We start from the raw sequence: 16,722 nt of genomic DNA, 5'->3' as shown, positions 1-16,722 counted from the left end.
GAGACGTCTGTCTCAGCTCACTTGATCAGGAACGGGAATAATTCTCCATCAGACCTTCCCCTGCCAGCTCCCCTCCTGCTCCCTACAGCAGACTGACAGCCTGCAGCATCCTGGGGAGCAGCAGAACCTTCCCATGCCTGCTCCAGAGCATTTTCAGACGTTAGAGCAGAGCCAAGGGCCAGGATTGTTGTATCCCTGCAAGGGTCCTGGAGCAGGTCCTTCCCAGACAACCCAGCCAGGCTAATGTAGCGTATGAGAAGGGCAGGACCTTTGTGATTCTGCCTCCCTGAGCAGATCAGCAGGCAGGCACATCCCTGTGCCCTGCAAAGCCATCAGATGATTCAGTGGCATTTCTCCATGTCACCAGTTGAGCCACAACCCTCAGGCACTGGCATGGCACCAAGAAGCTCAGCTGTCCCTCTGAAACCACTGGGTGAGTGTCTTTCACCAGCGCTGCACCCTAACTCTCAGGCTCAGAAATCACCTCAAATAGCTTGGTTTTGGGCCATACAATTCTATTTTGAAGCATAGCCAGTGTCTAGATGTTGTCAGCCTGGATATCCCCATGGCAAAGGGGCTCCATTTGGTGGCTCCTGACTTAATGATATTTCATTTAGCAGAAATTAAACCAAGTGACTTGAACTTGGCTGGACCAGACAGAACGGAGTCCCAGCAGTACAGGGAAGCTTGAATGGTTATCTCAGGCTTTATTTTTTCCCAGAGCTTCACATTTTCTCCCATCCCCCCTAGTCCTCTTGAAACAGCCAAACCAAGAAATTAAACCCCACCACCTCCCCTCACCTCCCAGCACTTGGAAATAGAGATAGACTGGGAGGAGGTTACCCACAACACCAAGGGATAAACCACAAGGAAAGCAGCTCAGGGCAAACCTGAGCAGGGCAAGACAGGACGTGCACATGAGTAGGTTTACACAGAGAACAGCCCACGTACAAGGAGCTGCAGCAGGGGGTGAAAAATCGGCTCTCCAATCAGCCTGGATGGGTGAACCCGCATATGTGACAGGGTAGTTTTGCATCTCCACCGGCACTGGGGTCACACAGAAGTGATGTTTTAGCCACAGTGATAAAGTACCATTTTCGGCAAGATGAGGGGTAGGCTGTTGCTCTATTGGGAACAGCGAGAAGCACGACACGGACTCTCTTGTGCATTGAACAGGAGAGCGATGTTTATTACCTCAGATCTTCTTTTATAGACTGATATGTGAAAGTACAGGAAGGTAAAACTTTTATTGGTTAGTGAATTAACACATCACCATCATTGGTCAGTGGGGTACACCACCCCTCGACCTTCTCTTGCAAAAAAACAAGAAACTGACAAACAACACCTGCAAGGCTGTCTTCTATCTCTGAGGATTGTTTTAATTCCTCCTTATGATTTCCCAGGCCATTTTCTCAGTCGAGACTGAGAAAGTTATGTGGCCTGCTTTTCCACAGGCACTGTGGAAAAAACAGCAGGCACTGTGTTCCCTGCTTTTGCTCATCTTTAACATCCATAGTAGGGTGCAGAAGAGGGATGGAGGCTGAACAATGGTCCATCTTCTTCCTCTTCTCCAGTACCTGGCTGTAACACAGCACATTCCTGTGGAGCCAAGGGAGGGCCCCTAGGAGTCTCTATCACACAGACCTTCCTGCCCAGAAATCTCCCCTTTTTGTACAAATGACTCTCTTGTTTTCTTGGGAAGCTACTTAAGGCAAACTCCAAGCAGTCATAGATGGGTCCTGAAGGGTGATGGGGCACCCCATCCTCAGGCCCCATTTTCATCCCATGTGTCTGCTGCTGAAGCACCCACAGGCACTGAACTGAGGTGACACAGCTCACTTCTGAGGAGGCACAGCAGTACAAACCTCTCAGCCAAGAGGGAAAGGAGCATTTTCCATTTTCCTTGTGCTTATGCATTTCCACCAAATGCATAAGCACAAGGGACAAACCCTTCTGCAGAATTTCCTGCCCCAAACCACACAGTTCCTACACACACACAGACAGATATAAAGGTATTTGGGATCCCTGGGCCTCACCATAACCAGGTGTACATAGGCAAGATGTCCAAGATTGCTTCCTTTGGGAAGGAGATGAAAGGAGGTGTCACCCCCTAAAAATAATACCCTGTTTTCAGCAATCACTCCCTTGCAGCTTCTCCAGAGTGCCAGGGCTGTGTGGCACAACTGGGTGGTAATGGCAGCTAGGCTGCCTGGCACTGACAGCCTTCCTCCAGCCAAGAAACACTGCAAAGAGGGGACAGTGAGTCACTGTTTTACATGGGATAACTCCATGGACTGCACCGTCTTTAACAGGAAAAGTCATTCACTCCTCCTGGGATGTGGCCTGACAGCTGGAATGCAGTAGTCCACAGACAACAGAGGGACAAGGGGTGTGCTGCCTTCAGGAAATGTTAATGAGGGTGTGGAAGAAGGTTCTAAGCTATTCTCTCTGGGAAGTGATGGATGGGAAGAGCCACGCAGAGGGATGAGTACATGTCCTGTTCTCATTCCAGCCAGCCAGGGAACAGCCAGGCCTGCCAAAAGCAGCAGTGGTTATGGTGAATGTCTGGGGGTGGAAACACACAGCCTCAGGGAACTGAAGTGGGACCAAAAATCCAAGCACACCTGCCTCCACTTGTGCCCAAGATCCCTGATATCTGTGTACAGTCATCTGCAGGCAGCATCCCTGTAAATGGGGCTCGTGGGACTGGAGTGCCTCTGGCATGGGTGATCGAGAGGTGGCAGAGCAAATTACAGTGCAGACTCTCTCACAGAAATCTGAGGGCTGACAGGCATAGGGACAGCACAGAAGCCCCACGTTAAATGCACTGACATGGTTTCCAGCCTGCAAGAGGCAGATGGATGCTCCCTGCTTCCTCACTCTGGGGTTGCAGTGACCCATGCTCACGACTGTCACCTACCCACAACCATTTCCATGCTGAGTGACTCTTGCCAGCTGCAATAAAACCACAGACAGCAAACACAGGGCAGGGGCCAGCAGCATAAGGTGCCACTGGCCTCAAGTGCCACCAGACTTCAGGTTTCTCCATGTGGATCCAGTTCAAGACAGACACCTTGACATTCATTGGAAAATGCCTCCTCTCAAGCACTGTGGCAGCCTTTGTGGGGCAGGCAATGCCCATGTGCCAAGGACAGCGCAGACACCTCCTGAGCGGGTGCTGTGACAGCCCCACAGCTGACCTGACCCCCTTCCCAGCCTCCTCATGGCTGTCCCCCCGCCACCAAATTTCAGGATCTTCTCTCTTAGCTTGAACATGTCCCAGCCATGTTCCTTGCCAGGAGTCAGTCACACCTGAAGGGAGCCTTCTGACAGGTCACACATGGGGCTGGCACTGCCATCACTACAGAAATGTTACAACCAGACCTTATTTCACATCACCACTCCTTCCTCCACTGAATGGATCCAGAAACTGCCTCTCCAAGGGGCAATTTCTCCATTCCACTCCCCAGGATCTGCTGTGCCTTTGGCACAGTTGATGGCTGGGAAGAGGATGCTGGGTGGCTGGGTGAGATCAGCCCCTGCTCAGCACCATGTGGGATGTGGAATGGGAGGGAGGAGGCAGCGGTCCAGTGCTCAGAGCTATTTGGGGTTTGCTCCAAACCACTAAAAAAGAGGGATCTCTGCTGAAAGTGCTCCAAAGAAACACAGCAAGCACTGCTGACAGTGTAATCTCCACTGTCCATTTCTATTAATGCTCTTACAGGTTTAGCAGAAACTGGAAAGCTTGGAGCTGACTTTCCACTATCCAAGGCATGCAAGAACTCCCAGATGAGCAAAGCCAGTGTGACCCTGTGTGCAGCCCCCACCAGCACCCTTTGGAGGGGCACTTCCCAGCAGGCTGCTGGAGCCCTTGCCTGGCAAAAGAGACAATGGACCTGTGTGTGTTTTGCTCCTCGTGCCTGGCTGACAAACGCAGCCCACAGAGCCTCACATTTGCAGTGCACACTCAGCACTCTGAGCTAACCCAGGCTGAGGGATGACCCAGTGCCGGGGGGTTTGCAGCCAGCTCTGCCTCCCATCTGCTGTACACAAGCTCAGGCAGCAGCCACGGAGGGTGGCTGCGAGGTTTGAGGGGGTGTCGTCAGATGGATGCTTTTTTAAGCTGCTACAAAAAGAACATTAAACTCCTGACGTGAGATGGGGTCAGAACATCCTGCACTACTTTGGATTTCTACTGCATGTCATACGCATTGGGCAGGAAAATAATTATCTTTCTAACTTCACTTTTTTGCCTTTTTCTTTCCCCTAACGGGAGGCTGCTCATCTTTTAACTGCCTGGAAGAAACCTCTGAAATGTGAAATCCCTGGTCTGCCCAGGCTTCAGCCAGATGTCTACTGTTAGGGAGTGCTGGCTGTATCCAAGCCAGTGCAGGGACTGGCTGCCACTGGTTGCAGAAGTGACTGTGATTCAGAGATCTGGTTTCTGGACATGCTTTAAAACCACCTGTGCATTACTCTTGATGTTCAAGATTCTGGAAGGTTTACTTAGGAAAAACTTATTGCCATTAGGAAGATATTAAAATTACATAAAGAACCTCCTTGTTTTCTATAAAGCTTCACAAAAGCTCTTTCCTCTTTTGGCTCCTGCTTTCTTGCAGTTTACTTTGCCTTTATGTTTCTAAAGATAACTTTTCTTCGTTTCTCACCGATGGCACCTCTTGGACTATCACAGCGCCACCAGCCATACCCAGGCTCAGGGGCTGGCACAGCTGGGCCTTGGCTGTGTGGCTCCTTCCTCCCCAGAGGTGGGCATAGCTCAGGCTCTGTTTTTCAAGGAAGGCCTTCTTATTCCCATCTAGTCAAGTTGAGTCAAAGATCAGCCAGGGAAACTCTAATCAAGTGATGGAAAATGGTGACAGTTATAGGATTAGCTCACAATAAATCATGCAGAAAGGGAAGGAAGGAATCCAGCTGCTTCAAGGAGCTTGCCAAATGCCCCAGTATCGTCTGTGGGGATCATATTAGGAACAGAGCCAATGGCAGCTGGTCTGGACACTCTGTCCCATTCACTGCAGGGGTTCTTCCTAAACCTTCATGTCTCCTCAGCAGCAGGAGGCTCTGGTCACCTGGTACCAGCCTGAGGCAGATGCCAGGAAGGTTTAATAGAAAGATCACAGGCATTTTGGCTGGAGGGATGTATTTTGCTGGGGCAGTGTCCCTAGGTCTCTACTGTCACAAGGACTGCAATTAAGATCTTTATAGGAAACAGAAAATTAACAATATCCAGCAGGAAGACGGCCTCTGTGAGCAAATAAAAGTATTTGTGTGTAAGTACCATGCAATCTTCTGTTTCCAAATGGTTAATTCCTCCTATAAGCCAAGTTAGAAGCTTTCCAAGAGCAATTTCTCTTCCTCATTACGCCTGTCGTTCTCCTGGCCCCAGTTGGCTGCTTGCATTTATAATACAAGCCTGAACTGCCAGCATTCCCATTCCTTGTCAATAAACTCCTCCTTTGCAGCCTGCTGCCCGAAGGAACTGCAGAAGAAGAGCTTGCACCAGCAGTGCCAAGGCAGGGATCCTTGCCAGGATGGACAGGGGCTGATTTTCCCTGGGCAAGGCTGCACCAGAGATCCACCTCTCCCTAAAATCCTGCCCATGTGGTGTCCATACCCCTGCAGGACCCCATCTCTGGGCAGGCTCAGGCAGCCCACAGCTGCTCACACAGCACCACGGAGCTGCCAAGCCAAGAGACCATCTGCACCAGCCTGCTGCCTCCTGCTCAGCTGCTGAGGCCACGGCAGGCCAGCACGCAGGGGACCAGGCTGGGCTTGCTCAAAACCTGCCCACGCTCAGGTCTGGTTTGGGCAGATGCTGTTTGTGCCCTCCGCACACGGGCCACCTGCACAGGTACAACAAAGAGGAGTCTCTCCAATGTCAGATGGCTCAACTTGCCACCCGAATATATTTCAAGCCACCTTCTCAGCTCTGTGCATCTGGGATTGATGAAAGCCTCAGCCAGCTGATCTGAGAAGAAATGCACACTCAGCAAACTCCTCCCAGTGCAGCACCTTGCACACAGCCATCCCTCCCTGGCTCTGCTTCATGGCTCTCATCCCTCTGCTCCCAGCTGAGGCAGATGAGGGGCTGTGTCCTGCCCTTCTAAATGACACAGGTCATTAGCTGGTGAGACTCTCTGTCACAAGTTATACAACAAGAGGCTTTACAAGGAGTTGAAGAGGTGCATGAGCTCGCAGAGGAGGAGGAGTGAATTACAGCCTGCTGGAGACTAGGGAGAACCATCTCTGAGAACCATCTCCAACACACAGTGGTGTGGTGGTCCCACCACACAGCCCCTCGTGTCTACTTCTCCTGCATTTAATAATGACCACTGAAGAGCCCTGTCTCCCCAGCCAGCATGTTCAGCAAAGGACACAAACACCTCCAGTGCCATTGCAACTCTGGGGCACAACATATCCAGCATCACTGGCAGCTGCTTGTCTGAGTGGCTGCTGGATTTAACCCTTCCTGCTGGGGACCTCAGGAAGAAGGGAACTGCGAGGCTTGGTGTCTACATCACCCAGCAGCTGTGGGCTACTGATGCAAAACTCCACCAGCATCAATTCAGCCTTGTTTGGGTCTCACAGTGCCTGTGCCTGCTGATCCTATTAAGCTAAAGGGAAATCAATCTCCCTGATACTGCCAGGAGTAAACTTGGAAGCGACCCAGCTGTGAATATGCTGCTCCTGCACCCCTGCCAAAAGGAAGGGCCTGGCTCTGTAGATATGTGCAGGACTGAACTCGCTGCCTCTCCTGCTGTGGGGAAATCTGCCTGTGCAGAGATTGTGGCAGGCAGAGCCACACTCTCGCAGGGAAGCACAGTACAAATGGGGGTGGGGAGCTCCTGAGAAGCTTCTGACCTCCAATTAGTTTGTGCTGATTTCTCAGCTTGTCCCTGCTTTGAAGAAAGCTCTCTAGAATAGGCAAGGCAGCCCCGGAGACACCCACACACGGCAGCTCCAAGTAAACAGCACCTTTGAACCTCATGTCAATATTACCCATCCTCCTGCAAGGTCAGTGAAGCAACATCTGGCCAGAGAGCAGGCTTGGTTTGGGTTCCACATTAGCAGGGAGGCTGCAAAGTTGTAGGGAGAGAGAACACACTCTCTCTCTCTCTCTCTCTCTCTCAAAGGAAGGCTCAAACCTGCTGCTGCTCCCTCCCTGGAAGAAAGCAGCCAGGAGATGGAGGGCTATAAATCAAGTGGCATTTACATGGAGAAGGAAAAGCTGTGAGCACGTTGTGACTGGAGGCCAGGACTCACGGCCTCAGCATCCCTCCACATCACAAGTGACAAGCTGATGGGAAGGACCTACGGGCCCTGTGCACTGCTGTGAAGATCCAGAACATTTAATGGCACATCTCCTTGCACAAGTACCACAGGTAGAGACACCAGCACCTGCCCATCTGCCAGGCTAGAGGCTTCCTCATCTGTCACTCGAGCCACTGCAGAGGCTTCACACCTTCAGAGACACTCTTTGGGAGAAAACAGCTCCAAGTCCAGCTGGATGCTACACTGAGATAGTCTATGAAAATTAAGTCCAATTATGAAAAAGCTGTGTCTCACCAGGATCAAGTGCTACTTCAGCCCAGCAGGTCTCAGCACCTGTGCTCAGCACGGTTTGTGTACATGGCCATGTAACAGACTCACCCGAGCACAAACCCAGGGCACTGCGGTTTGCAGGGTCTCACAGCTGCCAGAGCAGCTGCACAGTGTGACAGCACCCCCAGGGCTCAGTGCTGGGAGCACTGAATGCCTCTGCCATCATTGCTCCAGTGCATCAGGGACCCCTGGTGAGGTGGAGGGGAGGTAGGACATGCCAAGAGACAGGGAGGCAGCCAGACCCCAGAGCCAGGGCTGCCTCCAGGGCTGGGGATGGCTGGTGCTTGGAGAGCCCCGCTGTAGGTCAGGAAGCTCTCGTCACAGCACAGGGAAGGACCTGAGGTGGCACAGGACAGCACATTCAACTGGGACAGAAGAATTGGCAGACACCAAATCCACACACACTCACACCTTCAAAACCAGGTCCTCAACCATTTTCTACACCCCATGGTGCTTCTCCTCTCGGCACAGAGCTGCCACAGGATGTGGGTTATGTGGCCAGACCTTCCTGCACTGGCAGACAGTGATGAGCCACCTCAGCTGAGGATGTAGCTGCTGAACCCGAGGTGATGGAGCTGCTACACTCCTAACCAGAGAGGAAAAACCCTGCTTTTTTCTCCCAGGAAAACCTAACTCCAAGCCCTTCCCAGCCAAATTCCCATCAGGCTGCCTGCCCATAAATTTACAACTATTTATTTAGTCAAAACTCATCCAGATATTAAGAGCTCAGGGGCACTATGGGGAAAACAGGAGCAGGCAGAGCAGCCAGCCTGTTCCTCCAGCAGGCTGCAGGAATTCCCCACTGCCTGCTTCAAGGCTGGACACCTCCACACCCTGAAGCTAAACGTGTTCAATGCCATGCCAGAAAGCTAAAGGGAGTGGACTTGTGCAAGGATCTCTGAGGCAAGGATCACCAAGTCTAGAAACAAAACTGAGGCAGATCTTTGCCTCTGAGACTTCAAAAGGTGAGAGGTGGAAAAGGTTACAAGGCAGGGCCCTTCAAAAAGCCTACAGACCCCAGACATCCCAGTAAGGCCTGCTGCAAAGGGTCTGGGAAAAAAATGAAACTTGCTCAATAGCATTCAAAAGAAATTCTGAAAGAGAGCTCAGTTTCCCTCCCACTTACCCTCTCCCTGTCCACCAGAAGCCAGAATAAAGATGTCCCCACATCAACAAGGTGGCAGGTCAGAAGGACAGCACCAGGTGCAAGATGGAGATCTGTTGCCATGACTGTGGTCCTGATCCCATGTGGTGCCCTCACACAGCCTTTCATCAGCTTTTCAGACTGAAAATCCATATTTCAGGCAGTGAGTCACAGCAATGTGTGGGGCTGATGCAGAAATCAATTTGCCAGTGGCAGGGGAGTGTGTGTGCACAGGGCAGTGTGCGTGTATTTGCCTTTTGCAATCACTGACCTGTCTGAGGGGCTCACACTGAAAACACACTCAGGGCACTCCTGAGCTCTGACAGATTCAGCCCACCAAGAGTGGAGCAGAGATCTGTGAGCTGGGAAGTGGTGGGGTGACACTTCAGGGTGTTGGCCACTGCAGGTTCCTCTGGCTGCTGAGTGTCCTGGGCTTGCTGGGCTCCATGCAGAGGGGAACTGGCACTGCTGGCTGCTGGAACCACCCCTGCTGCCTCCTGCAGACTGCAGAGGTGCCAGTGCCTGGCTGCTGCTGCAGCCCCCGTTTGCTGAGCAGCCAGCACACCACAGCTCCTGACAGCATGAGCCCAAGCAGCGGCCACCCAGCTCCTGGGGATACAAAAAAACTCTTTCTTCTCACCTCTGCCCAGCAGACCTTTGACTTAGACTGAAATTTTGGCTTCCCAGTGGAAGCCACAGGCAATTCTCAATGGAGAACAGAGCAAGAAGAGACATTTGGGGGTTGAACCCTATTTATCAGAGCTCTACAACTGACTTCAATGGGTAATTTAATAACTAGAAAGACATGGAGTACAAACCTCCAACAGCAAAAACTGGCATAGCCAGAATAAATCACAACAGCCAGCCATGAAGCAAGGATCTCAGCATCTGGACATGAGCATCAAGGATGGGGGACAACCTCACAGGGCAGCAGCATTTACAGGAGGCATTTAGTAATATCTCCCACCATCCAGCCTTGCTGGGAACATTTTACTGCCACGGAGGAAGTTCCACTTGAAGAAGGGAAAAATTAAAAGATGCATGTGAATCAGTGGGGAAATTGCAGGGAGCTTGTGGCTGAATACAGACCTGTCCCACAGCTGCAGATCCAGACAGGAGACAGAGTGTCTCAGTTTACCTGAAAGCTCTGCAGGTACAGGTGTATGTATGGGACAGAGCAGACTGGTCTAAACTGGGCAGCAGAGCCTGGGAATGTGGGGTTCAACTCCCCATTGACTCCCCTCCATCCATGATGAATTTTACTGTGGGAGAAAGGTACCTCCAGCTCCTAGGGTAGGTCCATTTGCCCCTGCTTTCACTCTCAGTGCAAACTGTGCTGTGCAGGCAGGACCAAGGCACAATGGTGTTAAACCCAGGTCTTTCAGGCCACAAGAGCCCCTCAGTGAGATGTTTCCCCATTGTCAGACTGCTAGCAATCCTTAACTGCCTTTGAACAAGGAAAGTGTTGGGCTTTTGCCCAGCTGCGCCTCAAAGGCTCAAAGTGAAACATCTCCCCTTGGCCCCTCAGAAGTATTCGGGGAGTTAAGCTCTTCTTTGGGCATGCAGCTCCAAGGGGCAGTACTGGGAGTTAAGTGCCTAATGCCTTTGTAGTTTCCTGGCTTCTGATATGGAGTCCTGGGAAAGACAGCTGTGTTTGCACTGGAATTAACATGGAGGGTTTGTCATGCTCTCCATTCAGATGCTTGCGGGAAACCAGGACCAAGAAATAAACTTGGTCAAACACAATATATCCCACATAACAAATAACAACACACAAAGCACATAACAAATCCCAATATCCTCAGAAGAGCCCTGGCCGCTGCACAAGCACTCGTCTCCCAGCCTTGGACCTCACTGACCTGCACCAACACAGGCAAAAGTCCTGCTGGTGCTGTTTTTGTGGAGTTCTTATTGCAGGATATTGGAGTTTTGTGTGTGGCAACAAAATGCAGGTGCATCCAGAGATGCATGCAGGTGCTGCCAGAGAGAAACAGCCATGCTGAGATGCCAGAAGAATGTGGGGCCAGGAGAGGCTGGAGCCAGCCAGCAGAGCCACCAGGACACAAATTTCTCCTGCAGGGACAGAGTTAACTCCATGTGTGCTAAGCCCGCTCCTTTCCCCTCCAAAATCTCTTGCATCAGAGATTCTCAGGAAACTGTATAAAGCCAAGAAAGACTAGAGAAAGCATTCCTCATGAAAAGCCTGGCCCTCAGGAGCAGATGGGCTTCATTACTGTCCTGCTCTCAGCACTGAACTGGGTGGATTTTTCTACCCCAACAGGTAGCACTTCACGTCTTTTCCAAAGGTGGCAGATCTGAGGGCTTCCAGCCTGTGTTTACCAACATCTTGGCTGACAAATGATGTCCTGTGAGTAGTGGCTCCTCAAAAGGAAGGGGCTGCATCCTGGGCATCATGATATTAAGACTGGAAAAATGAGGTGGGCAAAATTGCCCCATGACAAAACAAAATGAAGAGAAGAGAGAGAAGAGAAGAGAAGAGAAGAGAAGAGAAGAGAAGAGAAGAGAAGAGAAGAGAAGAGAAGAGAAGAGAAGAGAAGAGAAGAGAAGAGAAGAGAAGAGAAGAGAAGAGAAGAGAAGAGAAGAGAAGAGAAGAGAAGAGAAGAGAAGAGAAGAGAAGAGAAGAGAAGAGAAGAGAAGAGAAGAGAAGAGAAGAGAAGAGAAGAGAAGAGAAGAGAAGAGAAGAGAAGAGAAGAGAAATCAATATCATCTGAGGGTGGCTTAGATTTGTCATCCCTGCCTGTGCTTGCAGCCTTAGCCAGGGTAAAATCAGCATCTCCCTCCTTATCTGGAAGGCTGAGGACATGTGTCAGCCAGCTGCAGGCATGACCAAGGCTCAGAGCATTCGCTGGCCGAACCACACGCAGGTCCCAAGGCAGGGGCTGAATTTCAGCCTCCAAATACCTTTAAACAATGGGGAGGAACTGAGACCTAAAATAGGCTCTTTCCTGTTCTGGAAAAAAAATAAAAATAAAATCCATGGTTTCCAAAGGTCTGCTAATATTTAAGTGTGTATTTATCTCCATTCACGCCAGGTCTAGGTGCAGTTCTAGGTTCAGGGACTTGAGCTCTGTGGGTCAAATCACTTATCAAATCTATAATCTCTATAATAATTTGTATCATCCTGAAGGGACCAATCTTTAGGCACAGACACGGAGCTGACTGGGATCAATAAATTTGGAACAACGAGAAGCAACGCCCTTCTCAGGCTGGTGAAGGGGTTGGAGAAGGCTTTGCTCTATCAGAGCCCAGAGGAGATCCAGCTGGTTGATACAGGAGCAGATAAGGATGGAGAGAGGGCTCTTGCTGCTTTCTCACTTGGAAAGTTTTCTGAAATAGTATCACAACCCTGGCACTTCTGATATCTCTTGTTGTGAAAGAGTCAGACCAAAGGCTGAGTATATCTCACCTGCAAAGCCCCGTGAGGTCCAAGAGCTCGTGCTGACAGCAGGTTGTGAAACAACATGGGGAGTGCTGAAGCCAGCACTGAGCAAATGCTGCTAGAAAGACCTAAGAAACAACAGCTGGACACTGCAAATGGACAGAACCAGGGCAGAAATAAGGGACCACTTTGAGATTGAGAGCTTTTCTTTCTTTCTTATTGGAGAAAATCTGCCAGCTCTCCAGATGTCAATACAGTTTGCCTACTCACAGCTGCCCCAAAGACATAGCTGCACAGCACTGCCTTGCAGAAACCTCAGACCAGATGAACACAGGGCCTTAGGACCTGCCACTCACCTTCCTCAACCTCCTTCAAATGTTCCCTGTTCCCTCTATTCTGTTCAGAGTCATCCCACATCCCCCACTGTTGCTAAAATCAGTGTGGTCCCCCTGAGAACAGCAGTGACCAAAGCGCTGATGTAGACACGGAATGGCAGCCTCCAGTATCTCCTGCTGTGCCAGCCTAGATGTGCTGCCAGCAGAGTGAGATGAAATACCAGCCTGGGAGTCCTGCTGTGTATTCTCACCTCTATGCAGAAAATGTACAGCGTGCACAAGTCAGCACAGCTAACGGTGCGCTATTCCTGCTGAGAACGGTAGAGGAACATCAGCTCAGAAGACAGATGACAATCATGCTGAGGCCAGACAGGATCTCCTGGATGCCTGAGGGGTTACACCAGAACAGCCAAGGACTCCTGGTGGCCCTCATCACCCCCTGAGCCCAGATGAGATGGCTGAGAGCCTGGGAGCTGAGCACACTTGCCCACGCCACCAGCCCAGGTGCAGGAGGTGTTGAAAGGTGACTACTCCAGGTAAACCATGGAACTACCCACCGTGGCATGGTGTGGAAGGTCTTTGCACCATCTCAACACCTTCCTGCAACACAGACATCCTGCCCTTGGCCATGTATCTGTGAGCCTGGGGCAGGACAGCTGATGGCCAACAGGACAGACAGGTCAGCACTGACTTGAAGTGATCAGGGGACAGGGATGGCACTGCTCCACCCCAGGGCCAGGGGAAAGCTGGGCCTACAGCCCCCGTGTCTGCTCACTAGTACAGCCAGCAGGAAGGAAAGGCAGCAAAAAATCACCAGGGCAAACAGAGTTCACAAAGTCAGGGCACACTCAAGCACACAAGACCACCTCCCTGTGGAGCACCAAGACCTGAACCACCCCTCTGGCAAACACTGAGCTCATTCCTGCCTCCAGGAGGTACAACAGGGAATTCTGCCACTGACATCAGTACAGACTAATTCAGCCCACCACCAAAATAACCAACTCAGTGGCATTCAGGAGCAGAGTTATTTCAGCACAGGCTGGTGTGTGGGTGTTCCTGAGGCAGAACAAGAAACCCTTATTCCAGCACAGCCATGGAGCTCAGCACAAACCACTCCGGCGCACAACTGTCCGGATGGAGCTGTGAATGAGTCGTGCAAACACAGCAGTTAATTCCTGCTCCCTGAGCTGAGTGAGCCCTTAGCACTCTCAAGCTTAAAGGTTTCTGGCTATATCATCCTTCTTCCCATTCCTTGTCCTGGTCACAGGGAAGTCTGGTCTCTATGTGCCATTAGCAAGGATTAATTCAGCTTGTTCCATGTAATTGACTGTGGGTGGCCCAGGGAAGGCAACCTGCTCAATCCTGCTAACGATGGAGAAAGGATCTGACCGCTCTTGGGGGAAACTCATACCATTGCTTCTTTTTTTCCTAGCATTTTTCTTCATTATTATACAAAAACCAAATGACACCAGACAACTAGAACTCCAAAAAAACCCCAGGCAGCCATCACATTAAAGATGACACTTTCTTTTGCAAATTGTTTACCTATTATTGTAACTTGTAACTTCTAAAGTTCAAGTAATTGGCCTCAGTTTGTTTTTCATTGGGATAAAAAATGAAGCAATCTTTAGCTTGCTTCTTTTCTGTATATGGTAATGACCTTTCCTCTGCTAGTGTGAGTTTCTCACTGATCTGAAAAGGAAAAACTGTAAACTGAAAAAATAATAAGGGAAAGAAATGGCACAAAAATGAAGGCTGTACCCAGGGAGACAACTGTGTGGCTAGAAAATAAGCAGGTAGAGAACATGAATATTGCTTTAACTCACCTCTTTTTGGAACCTAATGGGGAAATCTGCAGAGGGCATTCACACCCTCACAAACGGGTTCCCACTGAGTGACAAACATGACTCGGTTCCAGCAGCTGGAGACTTTTACCTCAGACCTATCACCATCTATGGGAACTTCCAAAAATCACACTTGCCCCACGTGAAAGAGTAGATTTGCAGGGCATTGCGTTCCCCAAGGCATCAGCTGGCCAGCACTTCTCAAGGCAGCATTCCAGACCCAAATTCCCTCCAGCGCCTCGTGAGACACCAGCACCATTACCATCACCTGGCTTGCTCTGACCTCATGGGAACTCTGTGAAACTGGGCTGAGATCAGGCAAGGAATTAAAGTCAACTAAGCACAGAAAGTTCTGCTGACTCAGACCAACAGAATCTCTTTTTTGAAAACCCGAGCCCTGGAAAGAGACATGTTTTCTAGTCAGATGCTAGAAAGCGTATCCAGTGTAAAACACAATCATCTCTTCATTAGCGCCCCTGGAGATTAAAGCTGATTCAGTGCTGCAGTTTTTACTGAGCAGTCCCAACACTAAAATAAGATGCATAAATCATTTCTTTAAGAAAAGAAGAAGTTACTAAGGAATACAATACTGATTATGGTCTTCTGGGATTTCTGAATTCATCTGACAAGCTTCACATGCTCATCTAGAAATAACAAATGCTTGCTGAAACCCAACTCCTTTTCAGTCTTACCCAACAAGTTACGCCTTTTTTTTATTTTTAGGGAAAAAAAACATTAAAGTGATGGAGCAGCCCCTATAAAAGGAAAATCACATTTCATTTAGTCTACACTGATAAAATTCTATTAACATTTCAGTCAAGTCAGTCTTCTGAATTTTAAGATGTAACTCGAAAGGCCCCATTGATGGATTGCTGCTGTACTCAGAAAACATTAGTACATTGTTAAAACGGCAGGAATTTCCCAATACCGTCTCTTGGGAAAGGGGAGCTAATTTCCCCAAAGGGGCAGAAAAAGGCAGGGAAATAAATTATCCCCCCAGTACAAAACGGTTCAGATTTTAGTTCAGGATTGTTTCCCAACTTCAAAGAAATTTCTAAGAGCACACAGTAGAGAAGTCCCTTGAGCCATTCAAACAGAGTCCCAGGGATCTGAGTGACCGCGGGTGTAAATGGGCACTTGCGGGACGGAGCGGCTCCCTTTTCCCGTCCCGAACACGGGAGGGCTGCACGAAGCTGTGCACGGTTCCACGATGGCACAAAGCTGGCCAGGGTTTCGTGTCCCGCAGGGACGCGGGGCAGGACAGAGAGCCGAGAGAAGAAGGTGTCTTTAGGAGGGAGGCGCGGGTGTCCCCGCCAAGTCGAGCGGGATGCGCCACCGCCGGCAGCTCACCGGCTGAGGCAGCCCCGGCTCCCCGGGGACCGCCCGACACCCGAGGGGCTCCAGGAGCCAGCAAGGGGCTGCCCGCACTGCCCCGCTCCCCTCTCCGCCCGCCCGCGACCGCCGGGGGACCCTCGGAGAGCGCGGCGCCCGCGGACCCACCTGGGCTGAGGCTGCTCTGGAAGTAGAAGAGGACGAGCAGGAGCGAGCCGAGGCCGGCGGCCAGCGCCAGCCGGGGCGCCCGGCTCCGCCGCATCCTCGGCCCCGGCCCCGAGCCCCGGCGGGCGCCGCCGCCCCGCCCCGCGCCCGCGGCCCCGCGGCCCCGCAGGAAGTGACACGGGACGGGAACTCGGCCCCCCGAGAGCCCCGCGGCGCCGGCGGCGGCTCGGCCCGGCTAGGGGCGGGGGCTGTCCTCGCCCGGTGCCGTGTCCGCACTGAGCGCTGCCCTGCCCCGCTCCCGGCACCGCTCCGGGACGCCCCGAGGGGAAAAGGGAGTCGCCGATGTGGTGGCAGGATCGGGAGTTTCCCGATGACTTTGCACGGTCAGTACTTGGGAAGCGTCACAAAGTTTCGTGGTCTTAAAATACGCATGGCCTTAAAATACACCTCTTCTTTTTTTTCTTTTTTTCTTTTTTTTTTTCTTTTTTTTTTTTTTTTTTTTTTTTAATATTCTTTTGGCTACCCCCGGCCCTGCAGTCTTTTACTGAAAGCAATAATGCTTCTGACTAATTCCACCTCAAGCAATACATTTCTGTAGAAGGAGAACATAATTTTCTATTACTCTCGGCATGCTTTTGGAAAGTGAGAGTGCAAAGTTCTCTTACTGCATCCTCTATCCCTCAGGCTCCGTGATCACAGGCAGAACCAGCCCAGAGCTTCTGTTGCCCCAGTTTTGAAATAGCAGCAATGTTTTTCACCCAGCTCTGTAAAACATGTGAGATCTGCTCAAAGGCCACCTGCCAAATTAGCCAGGCCAAGAGCTGGATTCCACAGACAACACTCATTCACTGCTTCTCTTCAGCCCCAACACACTTTAGTTTT

The 16,722-nt window shown here is 50.9% G+C and overlaps 1 protein-coding gene across 2 annotated transcripts in view; it reads right to left on the bottom strand.

Annotated features, from left to right (window-relative positions):
• Positions 1–16,182, bottom strand: part of CHST13 (carbohydrate sulfotransferase 13) — a 31,445-nt gene extending 15,263 nt beyond the window's left edge. The window contains exon 1 of one of the 2 annotated variants that reach the window (XM_058844801.1): positions 15,844–16,182. In XM_058844801.1, the coding sequence (XP_058700784.1) occupies positions 15,844–15,937 (94 nt within the window). In that variant the 5' untranslated portion in view covers positions 15,938–16,182. Of the gene's footprint in view, positions 1–8,746; positions 8,880–15,843 lie in introns of those variants that run through there. The other variant, XM_058844802.1, reaches the window with a different exon arrangement.
• Between the last annotated feature and the right edge of the window lie 540 nt (positions 16,183–16,722).

Source organism: Poecile atricapillus, chromosome 9 (genome assembly GCF_030490865.1).
Source record: "Poecile atricapillus isolate bPoeAtr1 chromosome 9, bPoeAtr1.hap1, whole genome shotgun sequence".
Taxonomy (NCBI): Eukaryota; Metazoa; Chordata; class Aves; order Passeriformes; family Paridae; genus Poecile; species Poecile atricapillus.
The sequence above is the reverse complement of the archived record's forward strand: the minus strand, read 5'-3'. Positions and strand labels throughout refer to the sequence as shown.